Source organism: Mercurialis annua, linkage group LG2, assembly GCF_937616625.2.
Source record: "Mercurialis annua linkage group LG2, ddMerAnnu1.2, whole genome shotgun sequence".
NCBI classification, from domain to species: Eukaryota; Viridiplantae; Streptophyta; class Magnoliopsida; order Malpighiales; family Euphorbiaceae; genus Mercurialis; species Mercurialis annua.
The window spans coordinates 2,668,167-2,694,331 of NC_065571.1; the positions used below are offsets into that span (position 1 = coordinate 2,668,167).

General features: G+C 27.0%; 1 protein-coding gene across 1 annotated transcript; it reads right to left on the reverse strand.

The window, feature by feature from the left end:
- Nucleotides 1-23,042: 23,042 nt before the first annotated feature.
- On the reverse strand, nucleotides 23,043-24,431 carry LOC126670764 (probable membrane-associated kinase regulator 1). Its single transcript, XM_050364585.2, has one exon. It carries the CDS (start codon nucleotides 24,342-24,344, stop codon nucleotides 23,229-23,231), a length of 1,116 nt encoding a protein of 371 aa, XP_050220542.1. The 5' UTR covers nucleotides 24,345-24,431; the 3' UTR covers nucleotides 23,043-23,228.
- Between the last annotated feature and the right edge of the window lie 1,734 nt (nucleotides 24,432-26,165).

Consider the following 26,165-nt stretch of genomic DNA (forward strand, 5'->3'; position numbering starts at 1 on the left):
AATAAATATTAAAACTTTTATTGTTATTTTTAGTTTACATATAATTTACTTCAAATATATTTCAGGCATAAACAATTTGGTTTATTTTAGTTGATATTTTGTTGATTTTCAGTTGACCGTTTGAGTACTCTTTTAAATTTAGCCAAATAATAAAAGAAAAGGTTAAACATGTTAAAAAAAATCATCAAAAAATTTGAAATTGACACTTTTCGATCTTGTAGTTTATTTTTTTGAATTAACTATAACTAGACCAAATATAAAATTTAGAAATTATAAAAGTTTAAAATTCATTTTCTTCTTCTTTGTAATCCCTAAATAAAGGGAGTACATTAAAATTGAAAAATGACAACAAACAATAGCACTGTGTTACGAAAGAAAAATAAAAATTTAATTGATTGATATTTGGTTAATATTTAGTTCATATTTGGTTGATTTTTGGTTGACATTTTGGTTGCTTTTAGGTTGATTTTCAATCGATTAAAATTATCAAATATGTACTATTAATTTCTCTTTTAAAATATTAAAATTGAAAATCCAAATTGAAACTGAATCGTGTCCTCACTTCTGTAGCAGTGAAAAAAATTGACACTTGATTGATATTCAGTTGACATCCGGTTGATTTTTGGTTTATTTTTGGTTAACATTTGGTTGATATTCGGTTGATCTTTAAAAACTTGCCAAATTACAAAAGTAGGGTTTCAATAAGAACTCGTCAAATCAGTAAAAATCGACACTTCTTTAAGGAGAAGGAAATTGATACTTGTCCATTTGATAGTTTATTTGTTTTGAATTCTCTATAACTAAATCAAATATAAATTGTAGAAATTATAAAAGCTCGAGATCCATTTTATTTTTCTAAAGGGAGTATAACATATTGTATGAAGAATATAAACATAACGTGCAAAATATAACATATATATATATATATATATATATACATATACACACACACACACACACACACACACACACACACACACACACACACACACACACACACACACACACACACACACACACACACACACACACACACACACACACACACACACACACACACACACTATAAATGTAGCATTATATAATTTATGAAACAGTTTACATCAAGTTGATTTCAAGTTAATTCTGGGCTGATACAAGTAACTAGAACTAAATTAACATATATAAATTCAAACAAACATAAAAAAAATACTGAAAAGGTTACTTTATTAGACATAAAGTAAACGTTCTTATAAGCATTCACAAAAAACTAAAACTAAACTGAAAAAACAATAAATTCATATTAGTAGCTTATAAGATAAATCTAGGTACTTTCCTAAAACATAAAAATGCAAAATAAGAGTCTAAACATCAGATATTTGTGCCTCTTGTATTTGACGTGACGTTCGTCATCACAGATTATGTTTGAGTCTTCCTTCCAACAACCATAAGCATACAAAGAAGAAGCATAACAAGCACGATGTTGTGCAACATCAAAACCGGGTCCCATTTTTTTTCATCCACAAAAAAATCATCAGCACGGAATATGTGGACTCAATAGTCACTGAAAGACAAAAAACGAGAAAAAAATAATCACAACACATAACAAAATTATAGTTTACTTAGAGTTGATATATAGTTGATTCAAGTAATAGTCTGCAAAATAATAAATATACACATAACAAATTATAAAAGAAATACTTAATTATCAATTATAAAAGAAATACTTACAAATAGTTATACTCATTTAGTTTCTCTTTAATTTCCTTAATAACGTCATATTTCATGCAAGTATAGAGTGATAACAATTTGCAGACTTGATTTTAAACTGCCACATATAAACAAAATGAAATATAACATACAATTCAGAGTATTATAAGAAGATATGTCAACTGTTAATCAACAATATCAAGTAAACCTGGTCATTTCATAATTTATGTGCAAAATCTGAAAATCATAAGAAGCTATGTCAACTATAAATCAACATCAAGTAAACTTGGTCAATTCATAAATTATATGCAAAATTCGAAACCTATAACTATTTAAAAACATAAAAAATCAATACAAAATCAGAAAACACTAAAAACGAGATGAAAGCTGATATGAATAAACATAAAAATAAACTACAAATCAACTAAATTCAAACCCTATAAGATAAAAAAAACAAATTGATTCTAATGAATACTGAAATTAACAAACAAATTAACATCAAGCAAACTATGAATCAACCAATATGAAAACCTAAAAAGCAAATAACAATCTGATTCAAATAAAAACTGAAAGTATTTTTCTTTCTCCAAAGAACATCAAGAAAACCATATGAATCAACAAAAATTAAATCAGTAAAGTAAAAAATAATCTGATTTGAATGAAAATCGGGCAAAGTAAATTATAAAAAATTTAAAACAGTTCATGAAAAAGAAAAGTTAAAAAATACAATAAATTATTTTAAAATCATACCTCATATCCCTTTTGTTGCGTTTCTTCGAATGAAATTCGTTTTTTCCTTTTAGATTCACGAGCTGGTTCCTTTACATGCCTCTTCCTCGAAGATCTGGCGACTGATTTTGTTTTAGTTCGAGATATCTTACTCTTCTCTGCAGCATCGGAAGCTCGAGATCGAGCAATTATAATGAAAGAAAATCTCTAATGTAACAGAGAAAGAGAAAGAAAATAAAAAACAATAATGTTTAAGAGATTTAAGGAGATATAAATGACAGTTATCAAGTTTTAAGGTTTGGAAATATTTAAAGTTTGAAAATAGAGAGATAACAAAAATCGTGGGTAAGAGAAGTAGAAGAGTAGCGTGAAAGAAAATAGAGATAACAGTGTAGTGGGAAGTTAGGGGTAAAATGGGACTGAAATTATAATGAGGTATAAATGAAAACTCTAAAAAACAATTGAGAGATTTTTGCACAATTTTTAACTTTGAGTCGCTAACGTATAGTTTTATTAAAAATGAGGTATAGAGTATAATTTCCTCTATTTAGATTCCTGTATTATAACATTTTTATAAACTAGATATCTTTAATTTTAGTATTTGTCAAGATTAAATCCTTTAAAATATTAATTTATAGATGTTATGTTCCTCCCTTATAAAAATAAAAATGCATGTACTCCATACGCTTTTAATTTTGTCAAAAATAAGTTTATTAATCAACTTTTTTACTTGACACCATCAATATTTTTCATGCCATAAAGATTTAATATCTATAAAATTTAAAGTGTAAGACTTAATAATATTTTTATCAACATTCTTATTATAAATTATAAACGACCAGTGATTAAATATTATATTATAAACTAAGTCTAATTATAATATAATAGTAAAAAAATTATATTAGTTTCGAATTTACTTTTTGAATTTTGAACAAAAATAAATATTTAATTAAATAATATTTTTATAAATTGATATTTTATTTAAATGAATAAATACATTGAGAAGCTGCGAGTGATAAACAAGTAAACATGGTCATGTTTAGTAAAACATGGTTATGTTTACTAATTTGGTTTGGACGGTGAGATTATAAAAATGAAAATGGTCTGTTGAGGTAGAAACAAGTGTGTTTGAGTACATGGGAACAACACATGGACACCTTGGGAATTAAAAGACAACTCCTTTTCCTACTTTTTACCTTCTTCTGTTTTTTATCTAAATTAAAGCATTTCTAATCTCTTTAATCATATCTTTGTTAATTTTCTATAATAATCTCAACATATTATTAAAAATATAAAAAAATTAAAGGAATGAACTTTTCCATTATGTGCATATGCTTCTTTTCATGCAAAAGATTAGTGTTCGTATAGGGAAGTAAACGAACCGAGCTGCTTGCGAGCAGCTCGGTGTTCGGCTTGATAAAACTTCGGTTCGTGTTTGTTCATATTATAAACGAACCGAGCTCGAACTTGATTTTATGTTCATAAATATAAACGAGTCGAATATGAACATAGTGGTGTTCGACTCGTTTACGTTCACGAACAGCTCGACTACTAGTTCGAGAACAAGCTCGTGAACAAACTCGTGAACAAATTCGAACAAGAGTTTGTGAACGAGTTTGTATATAATTCGCGAACAAGCTCATTTAGATATTTGATTAGCGCGAACAATTTTATATAATTATCTTAAATAACCCGAAAATTATAAAGAGAAAACAAAACTGCGTAGTTTTGATATAGGAAAACTCATAACCTTAAAAATAGAAATGATATACTAAAATATAAAAGTCTAAAAGTAAAACCAGTAATCCTAAATCTAAAGAAAATGATATATTAAATTTTTAGAAATTGTTTTTTATAATAAATTCAGCTCGTATTTGTTTTTATTGAAGTTTTAAGATTTAACTTAACCATTCTCTTCATTGCTCACATTTTAGAAGTGACATTTTTTCCTTGTATTATGTACTAAAATTTGTATTTTAGAATTTCTCTTTTATTACTTTAAATATATATATATATATGTTTGAACGTAATTTATAAAATAAGATATTATTAAAATAAAAAAAATAACAATAAAAAATAAATTGTTATATCTTTAAACAGTGTGTAAAATAAAAAAATAATTAAAAGAAGGTGAAAGAAGGAATTTTCCCAACAGCAATATTAATTATATCTCAGATTTGTGTATTTCTAAAAATACTACTACTATATGTTTTGAAATGAAATTTATTTATATGAGTATAAATGAAGCAAGGATTTAATGATAACTAACTAGCAATTTGATAATGAACTTAGATCAGTCAAAGAAAAAGTTTGATGCTGGACTGACTCTAATTAACATAGAGATGAATTAGTCCTTAGCCATGTGGCCACATGAAGTGTAAGTTCTTCCCATGTGATAAACTGAACCAAAAACTGTTTTAGATAGATTTAAATGACAAATATACCCTTTTAAAAATTGGCCTTTGTAGGTATAACATGAAGGCCTAATGTCTTAAAAAACCCCGACCTTTTAGCCCCTTTTCAATCATACCCTGACGTTGAAAATTTGTCAATTTTACCCTATTTTGCATTTTTGTGTTTCAATTGTACCCTGAAAAATTAAATTAACGTTTTTTGCGTTTGGAAATTTGTTTAAAACATTATTCATGTCTCGCATATATTGATTGTATATTTTTAAAATTTATTTAAATTTAGTTAAATTAATTAAGAATTTAAATTCGTGTTAATTTGATTATGGTTTTTTGTTAGTTTTTAAAAATAAAGGAGGTATTTGTACTTTTTTGTATAAAAAAAAATTAATTTCATGTTTAGACTTAATGAATTGAATGATTTCATCATTTAAGTAAAAAAATTAACAAAAATTAAAATATTGGGGTACAATTGAAAACGGAAAATTCAAAAGTGGGTAAAATTGACAAATTTTCAACGTCGGGGTGGAATTGAAAAAAAGTTTAAAGGTGAGGGGTTTTTGAGTGATTAGGCCTAACATGAAATATTGGGATTAAGGGTATGGGCATTTCAGGAATATGAATTTGCAACAGGTGGTAGATATCTTAAAAAGTTTCTATTAAGATTTGAAATGGTTTAATCAAATATACACATAATGTTAAGTAATTAAAGTTTGTATAGTCCATAATTATTTCAAGCATTGATTTGATCTATACTATGGTCCTCATATCTTGCATTATTGAGGGAGACAATAATGTTAAAGCTTTAAGAGACCCTCAATAAACAACAAATTTAAACATGTGATTACAAACTAAATTAAGATTAATCATTTTGTCACTTTTGCTTTTATCTCTTCCTGCACTTTATTAGCTTCTGAAGCTCCATTATTGACTAACTTAATGGCTCACTTACATATTGGGAATTAGATTAAGTTTATTATTTTTTGGCAAAATAATTCTTATATCCACAATTTTAATTGTTTTATCAAACAAATACCTAAAAAGTATAATTTGGACATTAATTTTGTAAACTGAGATAAATATATCAAATTTTTTATTTAAACCTATTTTTGAACACATAATCTTCTTTTAAACCCACACAACTCTTTCTAAACTAAAATAAAAACTTAATTGTGTGAAATAATTATTTATAAAAATAAATTTCGAAAATAGCATTTGAAGGTTGGATAAAATTGTTCCAATTATAAAAATTGAGGGATCAAAATGTCCAAACTATTTTTAGAAATATATTTAATAAATGGTCAAAGTTACGAATATAAAAAGTATTTTATCTTATTTTCTTATGTTTTTTTATGTTCAATGTATATATAATAAATTAATTTAAGTAAATAAAAATTTAAACTCAAGATTCTCATAAATATTCATAAACCACATATGAATATAAATTTATAATAGTATGGGGATTCAATTCCGCGACTCGTAAATTTTCATTAAAAATGAATAGGGTCATGACTCGACCTTAAAACTTTATAAATTTTTGATTGATTTGACAGATAAAGTGTAGATTTAAAAGTAAAAGTGTAAAGGGAGAAGATTATAGAGTGATTAATTAGTTGATTTAGGAGCGGAAAATTTAGGTGATTAGACAAGAACAAGAGATGAAAAATTGAATGGGGTAGAGGAACTAATTATGGAGATTAAGATGATGAAGAAGGATTGACCCGGAAATGACTCCAAGACAAGCAGTGTGGTTACAAAAGCAGGGGACCATTATCAAATTTTAAAATTACTTAAATTAATGCATGGTTTTAGTCTGTTTTCATGCAAAGCATAGCTGTATGTATTACTTCAAATATCTCCTTGCTTTAAATGCTTTATTGCTTAATAATCCATCATCTAATCATATTATACTATATCTTTTCTGTCATTCAGTCTATATTTGGTTGAATATTGTTCCAATTTTTTTGACTCGAAGAATCTTTAGTATAAAAAATTGTTTTATTTTAAGTACAAGAACATAAGATTGTTATACTCATTAGACTTTAATCTGGGAAAAAACTCATAAAGGATCCGGATATACATAATTACTTATTGGTTAAATTTTTAACCAGTGTTCTAAATTGTAAAATAATAAAATTAGGTGGGTATTTTGAGTTGTAACAATTAAAAGTTTGCGTATTAAATTTTTATAATTTTATTTGTGTTTATCTCAAAATAAATTATATCCTCCTTGGCTAATTTAGAAATGAACAACTAAGAGCATAAAACACTCATCCATCAAACCAATTCTGATGTTGGATTGTGTAATTAAGCATCCTATTGGGTAAAAAAAAGTATTAATTATAATAATTAGATATTAAACTTACGGGTCACTCAACTATCCAGATTTTACAAATTGGTTACTAAACTTTCATTTCTTTCAGTTTGGTACTCAATGTATGGATAGTTGAGTCAGAGTGACCCAAAAGTTTAATCCACAACAATTGTAAAATTACTGATTTAGTGACAGCATCCACAGAGTTTAGTTGGGTGAAACAGAATTGAATTAATGTTATTACATTGTTTTACTACTAGGGGAAACTATAAATGCTAAAATTCTCTAATTATGATGTTTATGAAATCAAAGACCAAAAACAACATCATGCAAAATTATTGGTGATGTTTTAATTAGAGAATTAGGAACATTTTCAGACAAAAGAAGCTTCTAGCAGCCATTCTACGAACTAGGAGATGTTCAATCGACAGGACACAAAATGATTGTGGGCTAGTTAAGTAGTAGTAGTACTATATTAATGATTTTGATCTTAGTTGCCTTTGAAACTGTTGTCATTTATAACCTTGCATGCTCCGAAATTCACTATAATTGTGCCCAACACATTGTAGGTAAATAACTAGCCAGAGCATATACATAATTTCATTGAATTACTACACTTAAACTAACAGCAGAACTATTTTCCGCTCGGCTTATGTGCATGCTTTTCCTCAGCAATTTCGGTTCATATCAGATTATTAAAATTTAGAGAAAGTATTGAAAAGCAACATTATCATTAACTTTTTACAAATTACAACCTCATACCTTTTATACTACAAGACAGTGTAACAGAAATAACAAACTCTGATACACGTGTCATTATTATATTGGCTCTAATAAAACTAACATGGATTAGACTAACTAACTCAATACAATTGTCTTCACCTGATTGGCTGAATCTTGGCATCACTTGAATCATAAGAAGTAAACTTGATTGGTTGAATCTTGGCATCACTTAGATCACAAGACACACAAATGATGAACTGAGATTACTGAGGAAAAGCACATAAGCTGAGCAGAAAATATTTCTGCTGTTATAAACTACGAGCAAAGGATATTGTGATCTGTGAATTTACGTATCAGGATCAATTAACTCATGCTTAGTCATTTTAAAAACTAATACCATCGAATTAACTTTTTAAGCTGTACAAATTAACGAGTTCAAAGACTGTAATGACCTTATTTGAAAATTAACTTACAATTAGAGATGGTTGCCGATAATTGACCTAAAAATGAAGACATTGTTTAACTAATTAAAGTGACTATGTATGAATTAATTAATCTTAATACACGAATTAAAGAACCATGATCAAGGACGGAGATAGAGGGGCTACACTACTAGAAAACTGCATTTTACCAACGGATTTTTCCGTCGCTAAAGGCTGAAATCCGTCAGTAAATTAAATTTTCCGTTGGTAAAAGGCCAAAATCCGTCGTTAAATCAAAAAATTTCCGTCGGTAATTTTCTGTTTTCTAGTAGTGCTAGTTGGGGCATTATCCCCCAATTTTATCACAAAAAACCTCTTTCATCCTCAATAAATTTATTTTTACCTTTTTCATTCCCTTAAATAAAATGGTTTTAAGTTTTATACCTTCCAATCGTCTATTTTTTACTTTTACATCCCTCAAAAAATAAATGTTGATTTCTTCGTTTACTATTACTATGGCTCTTTAATTATCCGTTAACCTATAATCGCTGCCATCAGCAATTTTGAAAATTTCTGCCCTAGATTTGCTTTATATTTAGATTATGGATCCTAATCAAAAAAATATCAACATTTTTACTAACTTTTTTTTTTTAATATTGATCGGTTTGGATCCATAAATAAAATATAAACGGGTTTTATATAATTTCTTTTCCATAATTTTCTATATGTTACTGGGATTTGAACTCCAAACAAAAAAGCCCAGGCCACCTATCTTTACTACTGGCCAGAATTTGAATCTCAAATATGGGAAGTAATTTGGGCCCTATCTCTGTGGTCGTTAAAGAACGTTAAATAATTTACAATTTAAATAAATTTAATCAGTTGTCCCTATCTACCTGCCAAAATATTTTTTAAAAAATAAAGTAGCATGAGATTCAATGCCTGCCGTGTAGTGCTTATGATGAGAAGATATTATTTCTGACTATAGGATATTTTAGATATAAATCTTCAGGACACTAGTGTATTGTAACGGTCACCCCGCCAAATCCTGCCCCTTTTAACACCTATCTTTTATCATTTTGACACATTGAAAATCAATATTACTAGATGAAAACGTTTTATTAGACTATTTTTTATATTAAATTTTATATTCTCAACTTCTATCAAAGGGCTCTATATACAGTACCACTCAAGCTTAGATACCAACTGCAATTTTACTTTTTATAACCGGTAAAAATAACCTGGAGATTTTAAGGAAAAAGGAAACATTTTATCCTTCATATTTGATATAAGCTTAATAATAACCCATACATAAAACTTTTAGCTGAGTAAATATTAAATGTTATATATTTAAAATATCTAAACTTTTATGAACTCAATATTAACATATTGACATATCCCATGAATCTGATATAGTTAATATATACCATGGAATAATTTAACCTTTTATTCTAGGTTAATAACAAATAAATAACAGCTAAATCATCTTGTTTTTTAAGTAATTTTTTTCGAAGTTTTATTATTCATAAGTGGTCCAACGTAATTTGATTTTTTTGGATAGATAACTGCTGAATTATAATATGACAATTTCTTCTACAAATTAGGCACATAATTATTGGCTTTCATTATCTTTATTTAATTTATTCTTTTATCATAGTTACTTAAATTAATTTTTTTTAATATATAAGATTTTCAATCAAAATATAATGAAGAGCACTTCATTTTGATTGTTATATGAGGATTTAATTATAAAATTAAACAAAATAGATTCGAAGTTTATAAAATATATGTATTAAACATAATGTGCTGAAATGTTAATTTTATACCTATAAATATTTCATATTTAAATATACTAAAACCATTAATAAGTTAATACATGTAAATATAGGTACGAATATAAATATTCTTTAGTGTATATAAATGATGATGAAGTGGTGAAAGTTGGATATATTAAAAGAGTTAAAAAAATTAAAGCATAGACACAAGAATAATTATTGAAAACAGATATGTAAATTATTTTATCTCCAAAATTAAGTATCACAACTGAAAAATTCAAGGAGGCTTTCTATTTCTCTTTAGATATAAATATTTATCAATAGTATTATGAGAAAATAAATAAATAAATTATATATAAGAAATGAACTATGTATAATTAAATTAACATTACTTCATAAATACAAGGAACACTTCTACTAATTAAAAATATTTGATTTATTAGGTCAGTTCGATTAATTTAGATAATTCAAAACTCAAACTAACTGAAAACCAAAAATTAAAAAATCGAACCGATAGAATTCAAATTTGTCACCGAATCGACCGAGAATCATTACGTTGGTCGGTTCGATATTTTGTTTCCTCCTAAAACCACACTGCTTGTGATTTAAATACTTCTTTAAGCATATCATATGTGGTGGATAGAAAAATAAAATAAAAGATAATTTATTTAAGCATTGAAAAATATGTTTATCGGTCAAAATGATAAAAAAATTAATCATTTTAAATAATTTTTTTGAGTTCGAGTATTATGAATAAACAAAAATACATTACTTAATACTAAATTATCCGGAATACAAATTTGCTTGTGGATATCATATGATTAAATACCGAAAGGTCCAATTGTAACAGAATTATTAAATTAGAAAATGATTTTTAAATTTTAAAAGTTTTGGACAAATTGATAAACAAGTTTAAAAAATGGACTTCTTAAATATTGATTGAAGACTGAATTTTACTATTCATGTTAATTAATTAGAACAACGAGCAGTATATTATCATGTCCATGCTAGTGTTTATTAGCTCGGTGATCTTATTTGTCAAAAAATGAAAGTTGGTTCAAATTCTAAAATTTGTGTTGTAATTACAAATCACGTTAAAATTCATGATTTAATATAAAATTAACCTTAAAATTAAACCCTGGATATAAGAATAATTACTAAAACAAATATGTAAACTATTTTATTACAAGGACTAAGTATCAAAAGTGACAAATTTAAGAAAAGTTCCATTCGAAAATATAGTTAGATATAAAATATTTGTCAATATAATCATAAAAATACATATATTAAATTTAAGAAATAAAACATATATATTAAATTTAACATTACATCATCAATATAAAAAATAATTATAAACCAAAAATTAACAATATCTGGTTTATTCAGTCAGTTTGGTTAATTTGATTAATTTGAATAATCTAATTTTCGAATCGAACTGAAAAAAATAAATTAAATGACATCGACTAAATCTAAATTTATTAGCGAACCCAAAAAGTATCAATTTGATCAGTTAATTCGGTCGGTCGGATATTTTGCTTTACCCAATTGACTTAGGGGGTGTTTGATAACCCAACTTATTACTTAAATTAATATATTAAGCACTTAATTGTTTTAAGTTGGTTTGATAACTCAAAAAAGTTCAACTTAACTTATTCAGTTAAGCCAAAAACTACTTAAAATAATAAGTCAAAAATTTTAACTTATCTTTTATACTGAAAACATTAAGTTATTAAATATTAGTTTTATCATTAAATAAACTTTATATTCTTATTATTTTTAATTATTACTCACAAATAAAAATATTTTATCTCATATATATTATTTTTTTTATTTTTTTAATATCTCAATAAGTGTATTATATTTAGATCAGCACTTAAAATTGTAAAGTACTATATTTTTCATTAGAAATTTATTTTATATCTTTACTTTTCTTGTTATAGTTGATATGTCATTTATTTAATATTTCCGTTTTTTAATGTATTTGAATTTATGTTTGTAATTGATGGAAACCGAACTTCAATATAACTATAATGTAACCAAGTCGTACACGATCTACCCTTATCGGAGAATCCTAGCACTCGCCTAAAAAGCGGAATATCGACACCCGATTCCATGAGATTCGCCAAACTTGAAGATTATCAGATTTAAATGATTTTTCAGAATTTTAAAAACTAGTATTTTATTTTAAGGGCTAATTTTTAAGTTAAAGGGGAGCATTGTTATAATCTTTAACAACTAATTATCAACATATGCAACTAAAATTTAATATTATTATTTATGATATATGTATTATTCGTAATATTTTTTACATATTATTTATTTATATTTAAAAATTTAAATAACATATAATTTATATTTAGTAATTTATTTTTAAAATAGTTCATCTTTAAAGGTTTAATATGCAAATATAATAATTTCAATAATATTTAGTAATTGCAGATTTGCAGTTATCAAACAGACTTATTTAATTCAGCACTTAAAATAATCAGCAATTATTATTTTCAGCACTTAATTTTCAGTTTTATCAAACGCCACCTTAGACTTATATTTAATGAGTTTTAATTTGAGAAAGTTTAAGTAAAAAATTGCAAAAGAATTCTATTTGACAAAACTCTTAAATCTTAATGAGTAACTCCATAAATGTTGTTGCATCAATTATAATGCATTGTTTTTGAAATAGTGTTAACTGCTTGTATTATCCAAATGTTAATTTTTTTGTCGACATTGCAACGTTAATAAGCATTAATGGAGTCGACTAGAAATTGACAGTAAGCATTTTTGTGGCAATTAATGATAATTCGGAGAAAAAAGTAAAACATAACTTTAGTGGGAAGAAAATAAAAATCAAGGAATGTGAATGATACTATTCATAATGTAACCTGTACTTCAGGTAACAAGTCAAAAAATTAACGGTCATGATTAAATAGTTATCATCTAAAGGTGTCAATTTAAAATGGTATAGAAGGGTTAGTCGATGTCATTTAATTTATTTTTTTCAGTTCGATTCGAAAATTAGATTATTCAAATTAATCAAATTAACCAAACTGACTGAATAAACCAGATATTGTTAATTTTTGGTTTATAATTATTTTTTATATTGATGATGTAATGTTAAATTTAATATATATGTTTTATTTCTTAAATTTAATATATGTATTTTTATGATTATATTGACAAATATTTTATATCTAACTATATTTTCGAATGGAACTTTTTTTAAATTTGTCACTTTTGATACTTAGTCCTTGTAATAAAATAGTTTACATATTTGTTTTAGTAATTATTCTTATATCCAGGGTTTAATTTTAAGGTTAATTTTATATTAAATCATGAATTTTAACGTGATTTGTAATTACAACACAAATTTTAGAATTTGAACCAACTTTCATTTTTTGACAAATAAGATCACCGAGCTAATAAACACTAGCATGGACATGATAATATACTGCTCGTTGTTCTAATTAATTAACATGAATAGTAAAATTCAGTCTTCAATCAATATTTAAGAAGTCCATTTTTTAAACTTGTTTATCAATTTGTCCAAAACTTTTAAAATTTAAAAATCATTTTCTAATTTAATAATTCTGTTACAATTGGACCTTTCGGTATTTAATCATATGATATCCACAAGCAAATTTGTATTCCGGATAATTTAGTATTAAGTAATGTATTTTTGTTTATTCATAATACTCGAACTCAAAAAAATTATTTAAAATGATTAATTTTTTTATCATTTTGACCGATAAACATATTTTTCAATGCTTAAATAAATTATCTTTTATTTTATTTTTCTATCCACCACATATGATATGCTTAAAGAAGTATTTAAATCACAAGCAGTGTGGTTTTAGGAGGAAACAAAATATCGAACCGACCAACGTAATGATTCTCGGTCGATTCGGTGACAAATTTGAATTCTATCGGTTCGATTTTTTAATTTTTGGTTTTCAGTTAGTTTGAGTTTTGAATTATCTAAATTAATCGAACTGACCTAATAAATCAAATATTTTTAATTAGTAGAAGTGTTCCTTGTATTTATGAAGTAATGTTAATTTAATTATACATAGTTCATTTCTTATATATAATTTATTTATTTATTTTCTCATAATACTATTGATAAATATTTATATCTAAAGAGAAATAGAAAGCCTCCTTGAATTTTTCAGTTGTGATACTTAATTTTGGAGATAAAATAATTTACATATCTGTTTTCAATAATTATTCTTGTGTCTATGCTTTAATTTTTTTAACTCTTTTAATATATCCAACTTTCACCACTTCATCATCATTTATATACACTAAAGAATATTTATATTCGTACCTATATTTACATGTATTAACTTATTAATGGTTTTAGTATATTTAAATATGAAATATTTATAGGTATAAAATTAACATTTCAGCACATTATGTTTAATACATATATTTTATAAACTTCGAATCTATTTTGTTTAATTTTATAATTAAATCCTCATATAACAATCAAAATGAAGTGCTCTTCATTATATTTTGATTGAAAATCTTATATATTAAAAAAAATTAATTTAAGTAACTATGATAAAAGAATAAATTAAATAAAGATAATGAAAGCCAATAATTATGTGCCTAATTTGTAGAAGAAATTGTCATATTATAATTCAGCAGTTATCTATCCAAAAAAATCAAATTACGTTGGACCACTTATGAATAATAAAACTTCGAAAAAAATTACTTAAAAAACAAGATGATTTAGCTGTTATTTATTTGTTATTAACCTAGAATAAAAGGTTAAATTATTCCATGGTATATATTAACTATATCAGATTCATGGGATATGTCAATATGTTAATATTGAGTTCATAAAAGTTTAGATATTTTAAATATATAACATTTAATATTTACTCAGCTAAAAGTTTTATGTATGGGTTATTATTAAGCTTATATCAAATATGAAGGATAAAATGTTTCCTTTTTCCTTAAAATCTCCAGGTTATTTTTACCGGTTATAAAAAGTAAAATTGCAGTTGGTATCTAAGCTTGAGTGGTACTGTATATAGAGCCCAAAGATAAAAAATAATGTTAGTAATCAAATAATCAATCCTATTTCCAAATCTTTGCTTATCTTTTATCTAAACCAAGCTTAGCGCTTTTATTTCTTGTATTAGCCAGCGCCGAATACTTCCATGAGAGATGGTTTTTGATTATTATTTTAACTAAAAACTATATTTTTATCTTCTAAGTTTTCTACTATTATAAATAATAGTTATTTAATACTTCCTCCGTCCCATTCTAATTGAGAAAATTCCAATTGCACATTATTTAAGAAATTTTAGTAACATTACTTTTATATCCTTACTTTACATTAAATGCATCACAACTTTTCAAAAATATGCTTTCTAAATGCATTAATTGAATAGGGTATAAGAGAAAAGTAGTGTAAAAACTACTCTATAAATGGAAAGTGTCAATTAGAATGAGACACCCAAAAAGGAAATAGTGTTCAATTAGAATGGGACGGAGGGAGTACATATTATATCTTTTATTATCCGCCTTTTTTACAGTTTTATCTACTTTATATAAATTTTTATCCACTTTAAATGGTTTGTGCCTTTCTCAAACCAAGAGTTTTGCAAGGTAATGTTTTCTAAATTTCATACAAAAGATTAAGTATTATAATACGATGTTGCGCTTTCCGAAATCGCTTGGTGGCTCTTTGTTTTGAAATTGATTAGAATAAATTTACTGTCAAAATTTGATTTTCTTGCGTTTTCTTTTAAAAAATTTGTTTAAATTTAACTTTTATAACTTGAATTTTATTGTCTGGATTTTTAATAAATCTTAATTTTCTTTTTGCAATCATTTAAATTTTATTCACATTTGTCTAGATTTATGTTTAGATTTAAGTGTGTTTATTTTGGCTGACACTTGAAATTATCAAACAATCTCATTTATTGTTATTTTCAGCTCAATTTATGTAATAGTTGCGACTTTAATTGTCGATTTTTCATCTATAGATGAAACTATCTTCTATTGAACAAAAAAAATTTCAAACCATCTCATTCCTTGCACAACCAACAACACCGTAACCCTACCATTCACCTCCCTACCTTCCATATCTCTCCAAATCTTCTCATTTTTCATTAAATAAATGGTTTTTTATATTAGTTTTTTTATATATTTTTTGTGTGTTTTAGTTTCGTCCACCTTTTATATGCGTTTTATCTATTCTATATGAGTTTTATCCTTTTTAAATAGTGAGCTCTGCAAGGTATTTTTTCTTAATTTATTTAAGAAATTTAACTCTAATGATTCGCGCTCTTTAAGATCACCTGGTGGTACTTCGTATAGAAATCGATCAGAATAAGTGCCGTTGGTGTTAAGAGTTTCTTGTGTTCTCATTTGAACAATTTCTTTACATATTTAATATTTATATCTTGGAACGCTCTTCAGATTTATTATAGATCTAAATTTTTTTTTTGAACAATTTCTTTGCGTTCTCCTTTGTATTTATATCTTGAAAAGATGTTATTCGTTTATTGATACAAAAAAGTTTTAGATAAGTTTAGTGCATTCTAAATTAAAGAATGAAACCAATTGATTTAATTTTATATTTCTTTTTATAAATTTGGTCCAATTCAATTTTGAAAAAATAAATAAATTTCAACTTAATTCGATTCCGTTTAAATTGAATGCATACCCGGACCGAGTGAACCCAATATAAATTATATGTTATTATCTACAATGAAAAATAAATAAAAACATATAATTGAAGTGATCTCTCTAAATTATATGGTACTATCTACAAAGAAAAATAAATAAAACAATATAAATTGAAGTGATGTCTCTAAATTATGTTGGCATGAAAAATAGGACCATATAAATTAGAGTGAATGTGAAGGATCGATGACATATGAGCTGTGTGTGGATAGATTTGAATGTCTAATAATTCACAATCCAAAAGTTTGATGTTAACTTTTGAGTTCCATCCCTATCAACTATCCTGCCCCTTCCTTCAGGTTTTTTCAGTTCTTTTCAGCTTTCACTTCACACTTTTAGATTGTATACATACATTTTTGAGTGCGACTTCTTCACTAATTGACTTAATAGTCAAGCTCCTATTTTTATACATGTTTACGAGCCGAATCTGGACGGATTCTCAACGGATTCAACCTAATTTAAATTTTTTAAATAAAAAATTAAATCCGGTTTGGAGTATATAAGATCAGCTCATATATTAAAGATGAAATTACGCTATATATTTTTTTTGGCAAAAGATGCTCGTTCTTATTTTTGATAAAAATGCGCTATTTTTATTTAAAATTACTAGTTTCTAAGAATTTATCAAAAATCTACCAATGATCTACCGAAAAGCGTATTTTATAAAACGTTGAATTGTATTTTTGTAAAGAAATATGGATGTGTTTTTGCAACAGTTTGACAAAAAGTATTTTTATGAAAGCCCTACATTAAATTTATAGGATTTTTTTACTGTGTTCGAATCTATATAAAATTTCATCCGTATAAAAATTCAAGTCCGTACATTAAAAGCGGAGTTAATACAAGTTTAGATTTGAGTCGGATTTAATGTAAAAACTAAATGCTCAAATCCGACACTTGTGCGGTCCGACCTAATGACAGGTCTACAGTTGGATCTATATATTAGCTTGGTTTGAAAGTTGATCAACAAATTAAGTTGTCGATTTATAAAGTTTTACGTCCTGTGATTTTTTCATCCAAAAACGATGAAAAAAATGCGCTATTGCTGAATATAATAGCCTTATGGTATGGAAATCAATGAGAAATGAGAGTATAAAGTTAATTATGTGAGCTTTGATGAATTAAAAAGAAATTATAGACAGAAAAAAGTATGATGATAAGCAGAATTGACATAAGCTACCTACCTGGCCAATCAGATAGCCACAACACTTTGCATTGACATGGCCTACACCCAAACTTAACCGGACCAAAAATACTATTTAAACATTTACCTACTTATATAGTCTGTGTATGTTTGTATTATTATTTGCTCAAAACATTACAGCTTAGCATCGAGAATTTTTCCTTTTTCATGTGGCGAGGACTCTTCCGAATCGAACTCTAAGATCACTGTCAAACTCTAGATATAAACGGTCCGCAAGCCTACATCTCTTGTAATATAATGACCAGCAGTCCGGTCACAACTACTCTATTTATTAAAAAAGGCATAGCCGAAATTTGAAACCACGACCATAGTGTTTACACAGTTAAAACTTAAACCACTAGCTAGACTAGACCAAACCCGTGTGAGCTGATATTTTCCTCTATTTCTCTGGATTTGCAAATTCCACATTGGGTCTCTTGCTTACCAAACTCTTTATACGAATCTTTCTTAATTTATATTTTTTATTCTTAAACAACAAGCTGCAATGGAAACTGAAATGAAACTGAGATTGGCTAAAATGAACTAATGTAGCTGCACAACAAAATCCATATTGGTGGGGAAAAAATTATGAATCCAAAATGAGTAATTTAATTGATAAATGTCAGCCAAGAAATACATGGGGTGGGACTTAATTTGTGACCTCTCATACAAAGTTAATTAGAATAGATTCAATCAAACAAATACTTATCCAACATTCTACATAAATTGCTGTCGTATGATGAGCCCTATATATCTGTCTATAAACTATTTATCATATCTTGTCACCAAAAGTAGCCCTTGATATTTTTTTATAGTTCCAATATAAATATGTGTTTAGTAGGTAATGTTATTATAGTATGATTTAAACCGAAATTTTAATCAAAAAAGTATTGAATAATTAAATTATACCTAAATTATGTTGAACTAGTTTTAAATTAAATCAATTTTAGAGACTGGAAAGGAAAAATTAAAATTATTTTTTATTGTCAATTGGGTGATAAAATTGAATATAATACAAAAGCTCCGTAATTATAGAATAAAAATCCCAATAAGAAAACTCAATCACAATGAAGTTCAATTTCTTATTTTATCAATAAAAGTAAATTAAATAATAATATTATAAATAATCACTCTTGAATTCATAAAGGGTAGTACTATTCGCCGCCCCAAATAACCACCCACCGCCCAACTTTTGACCAAACTACCCCTAAATCATTTTCATTTTTTTAAAAAAAAATTCAATTCTCTCAAATCAATTAAAAACCCAACGAATATCCGAACGAATTTATAATAAAAATGTTAAAATCGACTAAAAATAAATCTAACAATTAATCGGTTTTAAATTTTTTCATTTAAAAATTTTTATTTTTTTTTTTAAAATTTTTTAATGGGCCATCGACGGGAGATGGCGATGGTCCAATGGACCATCGTCCAGCTTTGGCGATGGTCCAATGGATCATCGCCAAAGCTGGACGATGGTCCAATGGACCATCGCCATCTCCTGGCGATGGTCCATTGGACCATCGCCAAAGCTGATGGTCCAATGGACCATCGCCAGGAGATGGCGATGGTCCATTGGACCATCGCCATCTTAGGGCGATTGTCCATTACAAAATTTTAAAAAAAAATTTAAAATTTTTTAAATGAACAAATTTAAAACCGATTAATTGTTAGATTTATTTTTAGTCGATTTTAACATTTTTATTATAAATCCGCTTGAATATTCGTTGGGTTTTTAATTGAATTGAAAGAATTGATTTAAAAAAAAAACTGAAAATAGGTTAGGGGTAGTTTGGTCAAAAGTTGGGCGGTGGGTGGTTATTTGGGGCGGTAAATAGTAGTCCACATTCATAAATCTGAAAAGCCTCCAAAAGTGTAGTATATATTGATAAAAATATTTAAATACACCGCAAATCAACTATTAAAATCAGTGTTTTAAAAACCGGACCGGCCGGTCGGACTGGTTGAACCGCGAACCGGCTAGTGGTCCGGTCTGAAACTGCGAAAAACCAGATCTTTTGGCTGGACCGGTTTAACCGGTTGAACCGGATTGAACCGGTAAAAAACCGGATGTTGAACCGGATCGGACCGGATTGAACCGGTAAACAACCGGTGAATCGGAATTTTTTTAATTTTTTTAATTTTTCAAACCGGTTGAACCGGTCATTGAACCGGTTCAACCGGAAACAGGTAGCCTCACCGGTTCGGCCACCGATTCGGTTTTTAAAACACTGATTAAAATATCAAAATTAAATTAAAATTTAATAATTGATCTGCTAAAAACATAAAAATCAATTTTACCAGAGCCAATACAACAATAAATTCAAGGGTTTTTTTCATTTTTTTTTTAAAAAAATACTCCTTTTTGGTAGTTTATTAGTGGTTATACCAATAATCTACTAATAAACTACTAAAAGAAGTATTTTTGCAAAAACTTCAAAAAATAAGATATAGAGGGTAATTTTCCCTAAATTCAAGTGATGAGATTTTCTAATGCTATTTACATCTTTAAAACTTCCATCATCGTTATGTTTCTTTTTCATATATTAATAGATAAACTATAGCCTTGATTATAAAACAAAACTTAAATTTAAAATTTAAACAACAAACGTTAAATAATCATTGATTAAATCAAAGGCGTAATGCCTTAAAAAACCTCCGACCTTATAACCCCTTTTCGATCTTGCCCTGACGTTGAAAACTTGTAAATTTTACCCTATATCATATTTTATCGTTTCAATTGTACCCCAATAATTTAATTTTTGTCATTTTTTTTACCTATTGATGAAACCATTCAATTAGCCATTTTTAAAAATAAAATTAAATTCATTTTTATTCAAAAAAGTACAAACAAGTCCTTTATTTTTAAAAACTAACTAAAAACTATAATCAAATTATAACTAATTTAAATTATTAATTAATTTAATTAAATATAATTAAATTTTAAACATATACAATTAATATATGCTATACATGAAGAATGTTTTTAAATTTTTTCCAAATAAAAAAGACGTCAATTTAATATTTTAGGGTACAATTGAAATGATAAAATGCAAAATAGGGTAAAATTAACAAATTTTCAACGGCATGATAAAAAAAAAAACTATAAGATCGGAGTTTTTTAAGATATTAGGCCTTAAATCAAATATCAACACACAAACAACATAAAAATACAGAATTTATCAAAAACACACAAACTAAACTCACCAATTTCTACAACATAGTGATTTATGAGAGAAAAACGTATTAAACAGAGGAAATATAAACAGAAAGATAAAAACAACTATGAATTTTAGACTTAGGATCAGAAACCATCTCTTCCATACCTCTCGCAATCAATCATTAGTGTAAGAAAAGTTTGGAAAATTATGTTCTTATACATTTAATTGCATCTCAAACATTTTTGGGTAATCTGTCCATCCATCGTTACTCCATCGCATTCCTACTACCAGTTTTCTTTGCTCAACCGACACACAAGTCTAGGTGCTAGTTCGTTTGGGTTCGGTTCGGTGTATAAATTTCCAAAATCAACCCGAGCCATTTCTATTAAATTCAAAATCAAATTTTCTTAGTTCGGTTTATAGCTTTTTGATTTGATGTGCCAAAGTTTCGGTCCAGTTTGGTTCGTTACAAACAGAAAAATAAAAATTTAATTCACCATAATCTATTTTTGAAATGTTAAAATTATATTTATAATTTATTATTACTTTTACTAAATAAAGTGATAATTTAATATTAGTTTATAATAAAATACATAATGAATAATAAATTTAATATTTTAATTTATAATATATAATTAAAAAAATAAAAATTCGGTTTTCGGTTCAGATTACAGAGGTCTAAAATCAACAAGAACTAAAAACTATATTTTAAAAATTCTAAATTATACCGAACCAATTTAACTATTTCAACCAATTCACTTTCAATTTTAATTCGGTTCAATTCAATTTTACATATGATTCGGTTTTTGCTCACCCTATAGGTCCATGAAAGGATACACTAAGCAACCACCGACTACAAGTCTACTTAGACAAATTTAGATGTTACAATTAATCAATATGTATCTCCTCAATTAATGGCAACACAACATTTATGAACCAATAAAAATTCAACACATTCCATTATTTAAACAATTTTAAAATATATGAGCATTAAATGCACATTTGAATTTTGGAAAAAATAAAACAAAGGGATCGAAATTGCATCGTTGGTTCATATATAACATGCACCGTCTTTATGTTATTTCTGAGATTGTGGAGAGCGAAATCTGAAGCTTCATTTACTCTTTCTCACATGCATTATTCAGCACCAAAATTAAAATAATTGCCCTCTCTTAAACGACAAAATCACAATACTATAGAGTTTGGACAGACTTCATTTACAAATTATTTTAAATGTAATAACATTATATAATTTATATTTTAAAAAATACATATAAGACATTGCATTGTAAAACACGTACTCGATAACATAACGTTATAATTTTATGGAGTACTATATGTAATTAACCAAAAAAAAAGAACAATTAAAAAGAACCATATTATACTTAATTGTCGACTTAAGTAGTATTTTCTCCTTCATTCAAAAAAGTGATATTTTCCCCATCAACTTACAAACTATAGTTCATTAATATATATTTTAATGTTACGATCAATTCAATCATAAACTTGACCTTTTTATTAATTTATCCCATGTTTAAATCTAATTTGGCGCATTTAGCTCACCTCCAATAATTATTATTATGTTAAACTGGGCAAATTTGATAAAAAAAAAGAACAATTTTATAACCAAATTGACAATGAAATCAAAATAAGTACTCTGTACTAATTAGACAAATTGAGGGAGCAAATTTTCATTAAATTTTTTAATTATTTTATTTTTACATATGCGGTAATAAAATGCTAATATACAGATTTTCTCATTTTCAAAAACTAATTGATATTGAGCACAGAAAACTAGACTATGAGTCAGTCAGGTCTACTCCACAATTTCCCTTCCCCAGTTTATATTCCTCACGTTACAAAACAAGCTACAAACAGACAAATTTAATCTAATATATTTTATTTTACCAAAAATTAATTAACTACTGACCAAAAAACACAGTTGAAGAGCTTAAATTAGAATAATTAATTAATTAATGCACCACATGCAGCTTTTTACCACTACGCTACTCTGAAACAACTACGAAGAAGCTAACACCAGAGTAATTCACATGCATGCCACTAAAATTAAACTTAAAAAAGATTTAAAATAATTAAATTTACTAAAAGTCTCTAATTCATAACAAAATTAGATTTCATTACTGATAATCATACTCTTGTTTTGAACCATGGAGTTTTTGCAGTGAGCAATTGCACCTTGAATAGCACTCTGTAATTCCTCCATTGATGACGTGTCACCTGCATAATATATTCCACCTCTACCGGAGTTTACACCGGCGTTCTTGCAGAGTACGCCGGAGTGGCTTGGCGATGACCTCATCGATGACGGACAGCTTGATACACAGCTTCTCCTCCTTGGATAGCGTAAATTACCGGAGAATGAATGAGAAAAACCGCCGTTGTTATTGCTTTCTTTATTTCTTGCATTCTTGACTGAAACGACGTCGGATCTCTCTGGTTTTATGATTGGATTAAGATTATTTAAACTGTTAATTACTCCCATTTTTTGCTGTTGTTTCTGAGAAAGTTTCTCGTAAAGCGGCTTCACTTTCTTTAAATATTTTCTTATTACTTCTCTCGCCGTCGTGCTCATTCTTTTCACCGACGAAGAGCCGGAAACGCCGTCGTTTTCGCGGTTCTTCGGTTTGAAAACAGAGGAGAATCTTGATAATGAAAAATATTTGTTGTTTTTCTTGGTTCCACTATTATTAAGTTTCTTGAACTCGTCATCAAACTCGGTGACGGAGCTAGGTCTGGAAGAGTCACAGTCACCGAGTAAAACAAGATCACTCGCGAACGAAGCGGTGGAGTCGTTAGAGCTGCCGGTGGAGTCGCGGGAGGCGGTGGTGTTGGTGTCGGAGGAGGAGGAAGTGCTTGATGAAGCTAGCAGAAGTGTACGGACCATTGAAATGCGGGGAGAGAGATGGAGAGGTAAGAGCTGGCCTTTGTAGAAAAGCTCATCGGCCGGCCGGTAAAGCGCGGTGGAAGACTTACGCGGCGAGAGAGAGACTGTGAATTCAAAATCTGAAGAGGATGAGAATGAATGAGAAGGTGAAGAAGGTAGTGTTTGAGATGATCTTGAATCATCTAATTTCTCTCTTCTGCTATTTTTTCCCATTTTGATAAATTTCTCTCTCACATTATTATCATTTACATAAAAATATAGTGAAGGCTTCTTATATAGAGGGTTGTGTTTGACTTCACTCTCTAAGATGGAACGTGTAGAACAAGCGCCGCCACGCATTGGTGGTGGTGGTCCATGGTGTTTTGTGGTGGGTGGGCAAATTGGTGGATCTTATGATCGGAGAGGGAGGGAGGAGGGGTCAGATGAGAGGTTTGTTAAGTCTATTTTTTTTCATATTGTGTGATTATATGTAGTGAGGTCACGTGCCCTAAACGTTAATAGTGGGGTTTGAACATGGCTAGACCAGTTCATGGGTCGGCTGTTTTTGCAGATTGAACCGGATTTAACCAGAATTTACCCTTTTAAATATTAATTTGAGTTGTTTATATAAACTAGTTTCGCATTACGTGCTATGCACGTGGCTCGTAACATAACTTGTCAATAAACATATTAGTAAATTTCATATAATTATATCAATTTTTTTATTTATAATTAATATTAAATTAGTTAAAAAAAATTGTAAAAGTAAATATAATATATTCGGTTATAAAATATTTTTCCATACTGAATAATAAGATAGAAATTTAAATAATAATATATTAACCAAATATAGTATTTTAATTTTGTAATTCAATCAAACTAAAAAATAGGTATTCCTACTAATTTGGAGACAATTTAGTTATTTTTTACAAACTAAAAACTAAATTGGAGATAATTTAGCTACCTATTTTAATTAGGACTTTAATTACAATAGTGATTAATTAAATAACTAATTAGTTAATGACTATAAAACCTTTATTTAGTAGTAAAGTGAAAAGGATTATTCAGTAAATTTGCTTGTCCCTCCCCCCATCCGTGCTTTTATATATAGTATAGTACTAGCGTTTCGCCACGTGCTACGCACGTGAGCGATGACCCGTTAATTATTTAAAATAAATTAAAATATTAAATGAAATAATTTAATTGTTAATAAATTGATATAATTTTTTTTATTGTCATGTCTTTTGATAAAAATTAAAATAAGCTATAATAAATTCAGACCCGTGAAATTATCATGGTAACTATTAAGTTTATAATATTTGTAAATATGTGAATGCTTCTATTTGTAGTTGTAGATTTGCAAATTTTTATTATATTATATTATTTTTATTTAAATTAAACTCTATAATTTAGAGAGCGATAATAATTAAATTATTAGATGAATTATTTAATTTCAATAGTATGGTAAATTTCTATTTTCATTTTAAAATTAGTTTTTTTCTATTGGAATTGAACTTGTATTTGATTACCATTAGTTTCATTATTTTCTTAAATCTTTAAGAATTTTTTTTATGAATAAATCTTTAAAAATTTCATTTGTGTTTAATAATTGCAGGCTCTATAACTATCGTTGGCTGTTAATTAAAGAAACAGTTGTATGATCCATTAGTATTAGTGGTGGAATTCTAATTAACTTATAGTATTAATTGTGGTTATGGTCGTTAAAACAAATAAAAAGTCTCCAACTTACTTTAGTATGTATCTTATCTGAACATGCAAACAAATATAATATATGTATTTAACTCTATGTTAATCCTAAATTAATAGGATTTATGTTTGAAATTAATTTTTTTGCGATGAATATTTTGTATTGAATTCTTTTAATTTGAATTATACTTGCACTTAAACTCATGTTGTAATTAAACTTTTAATTAATCTATTATATTTTTATTTATATTATTTTATTTAGATTCAACGTTTATATTTTTAAATATATGTTTTTCCTTAATGAAGTCTATTATCGTAAATTTGGCCACGTGCTACGCATGTTAGCGACATTTACATGACCCGTTATATATTAAATATTAAATAAATTAGTTAAAATTATAGTATATGAGTGATTTTATATGATCCGTCAATATTATTTTAATTATTAAAAAATTAATTTTTAATTATAGCATA

Coding starts and splice junctions, on each gene's coding strand:
- LOC126670764 (XM_050364585.2), bottom strand. CDS start 24,344: ATGCGTGGCGGCGCTTGTTCTACACGTTCCATCTTAGAGAGTGAAGTC.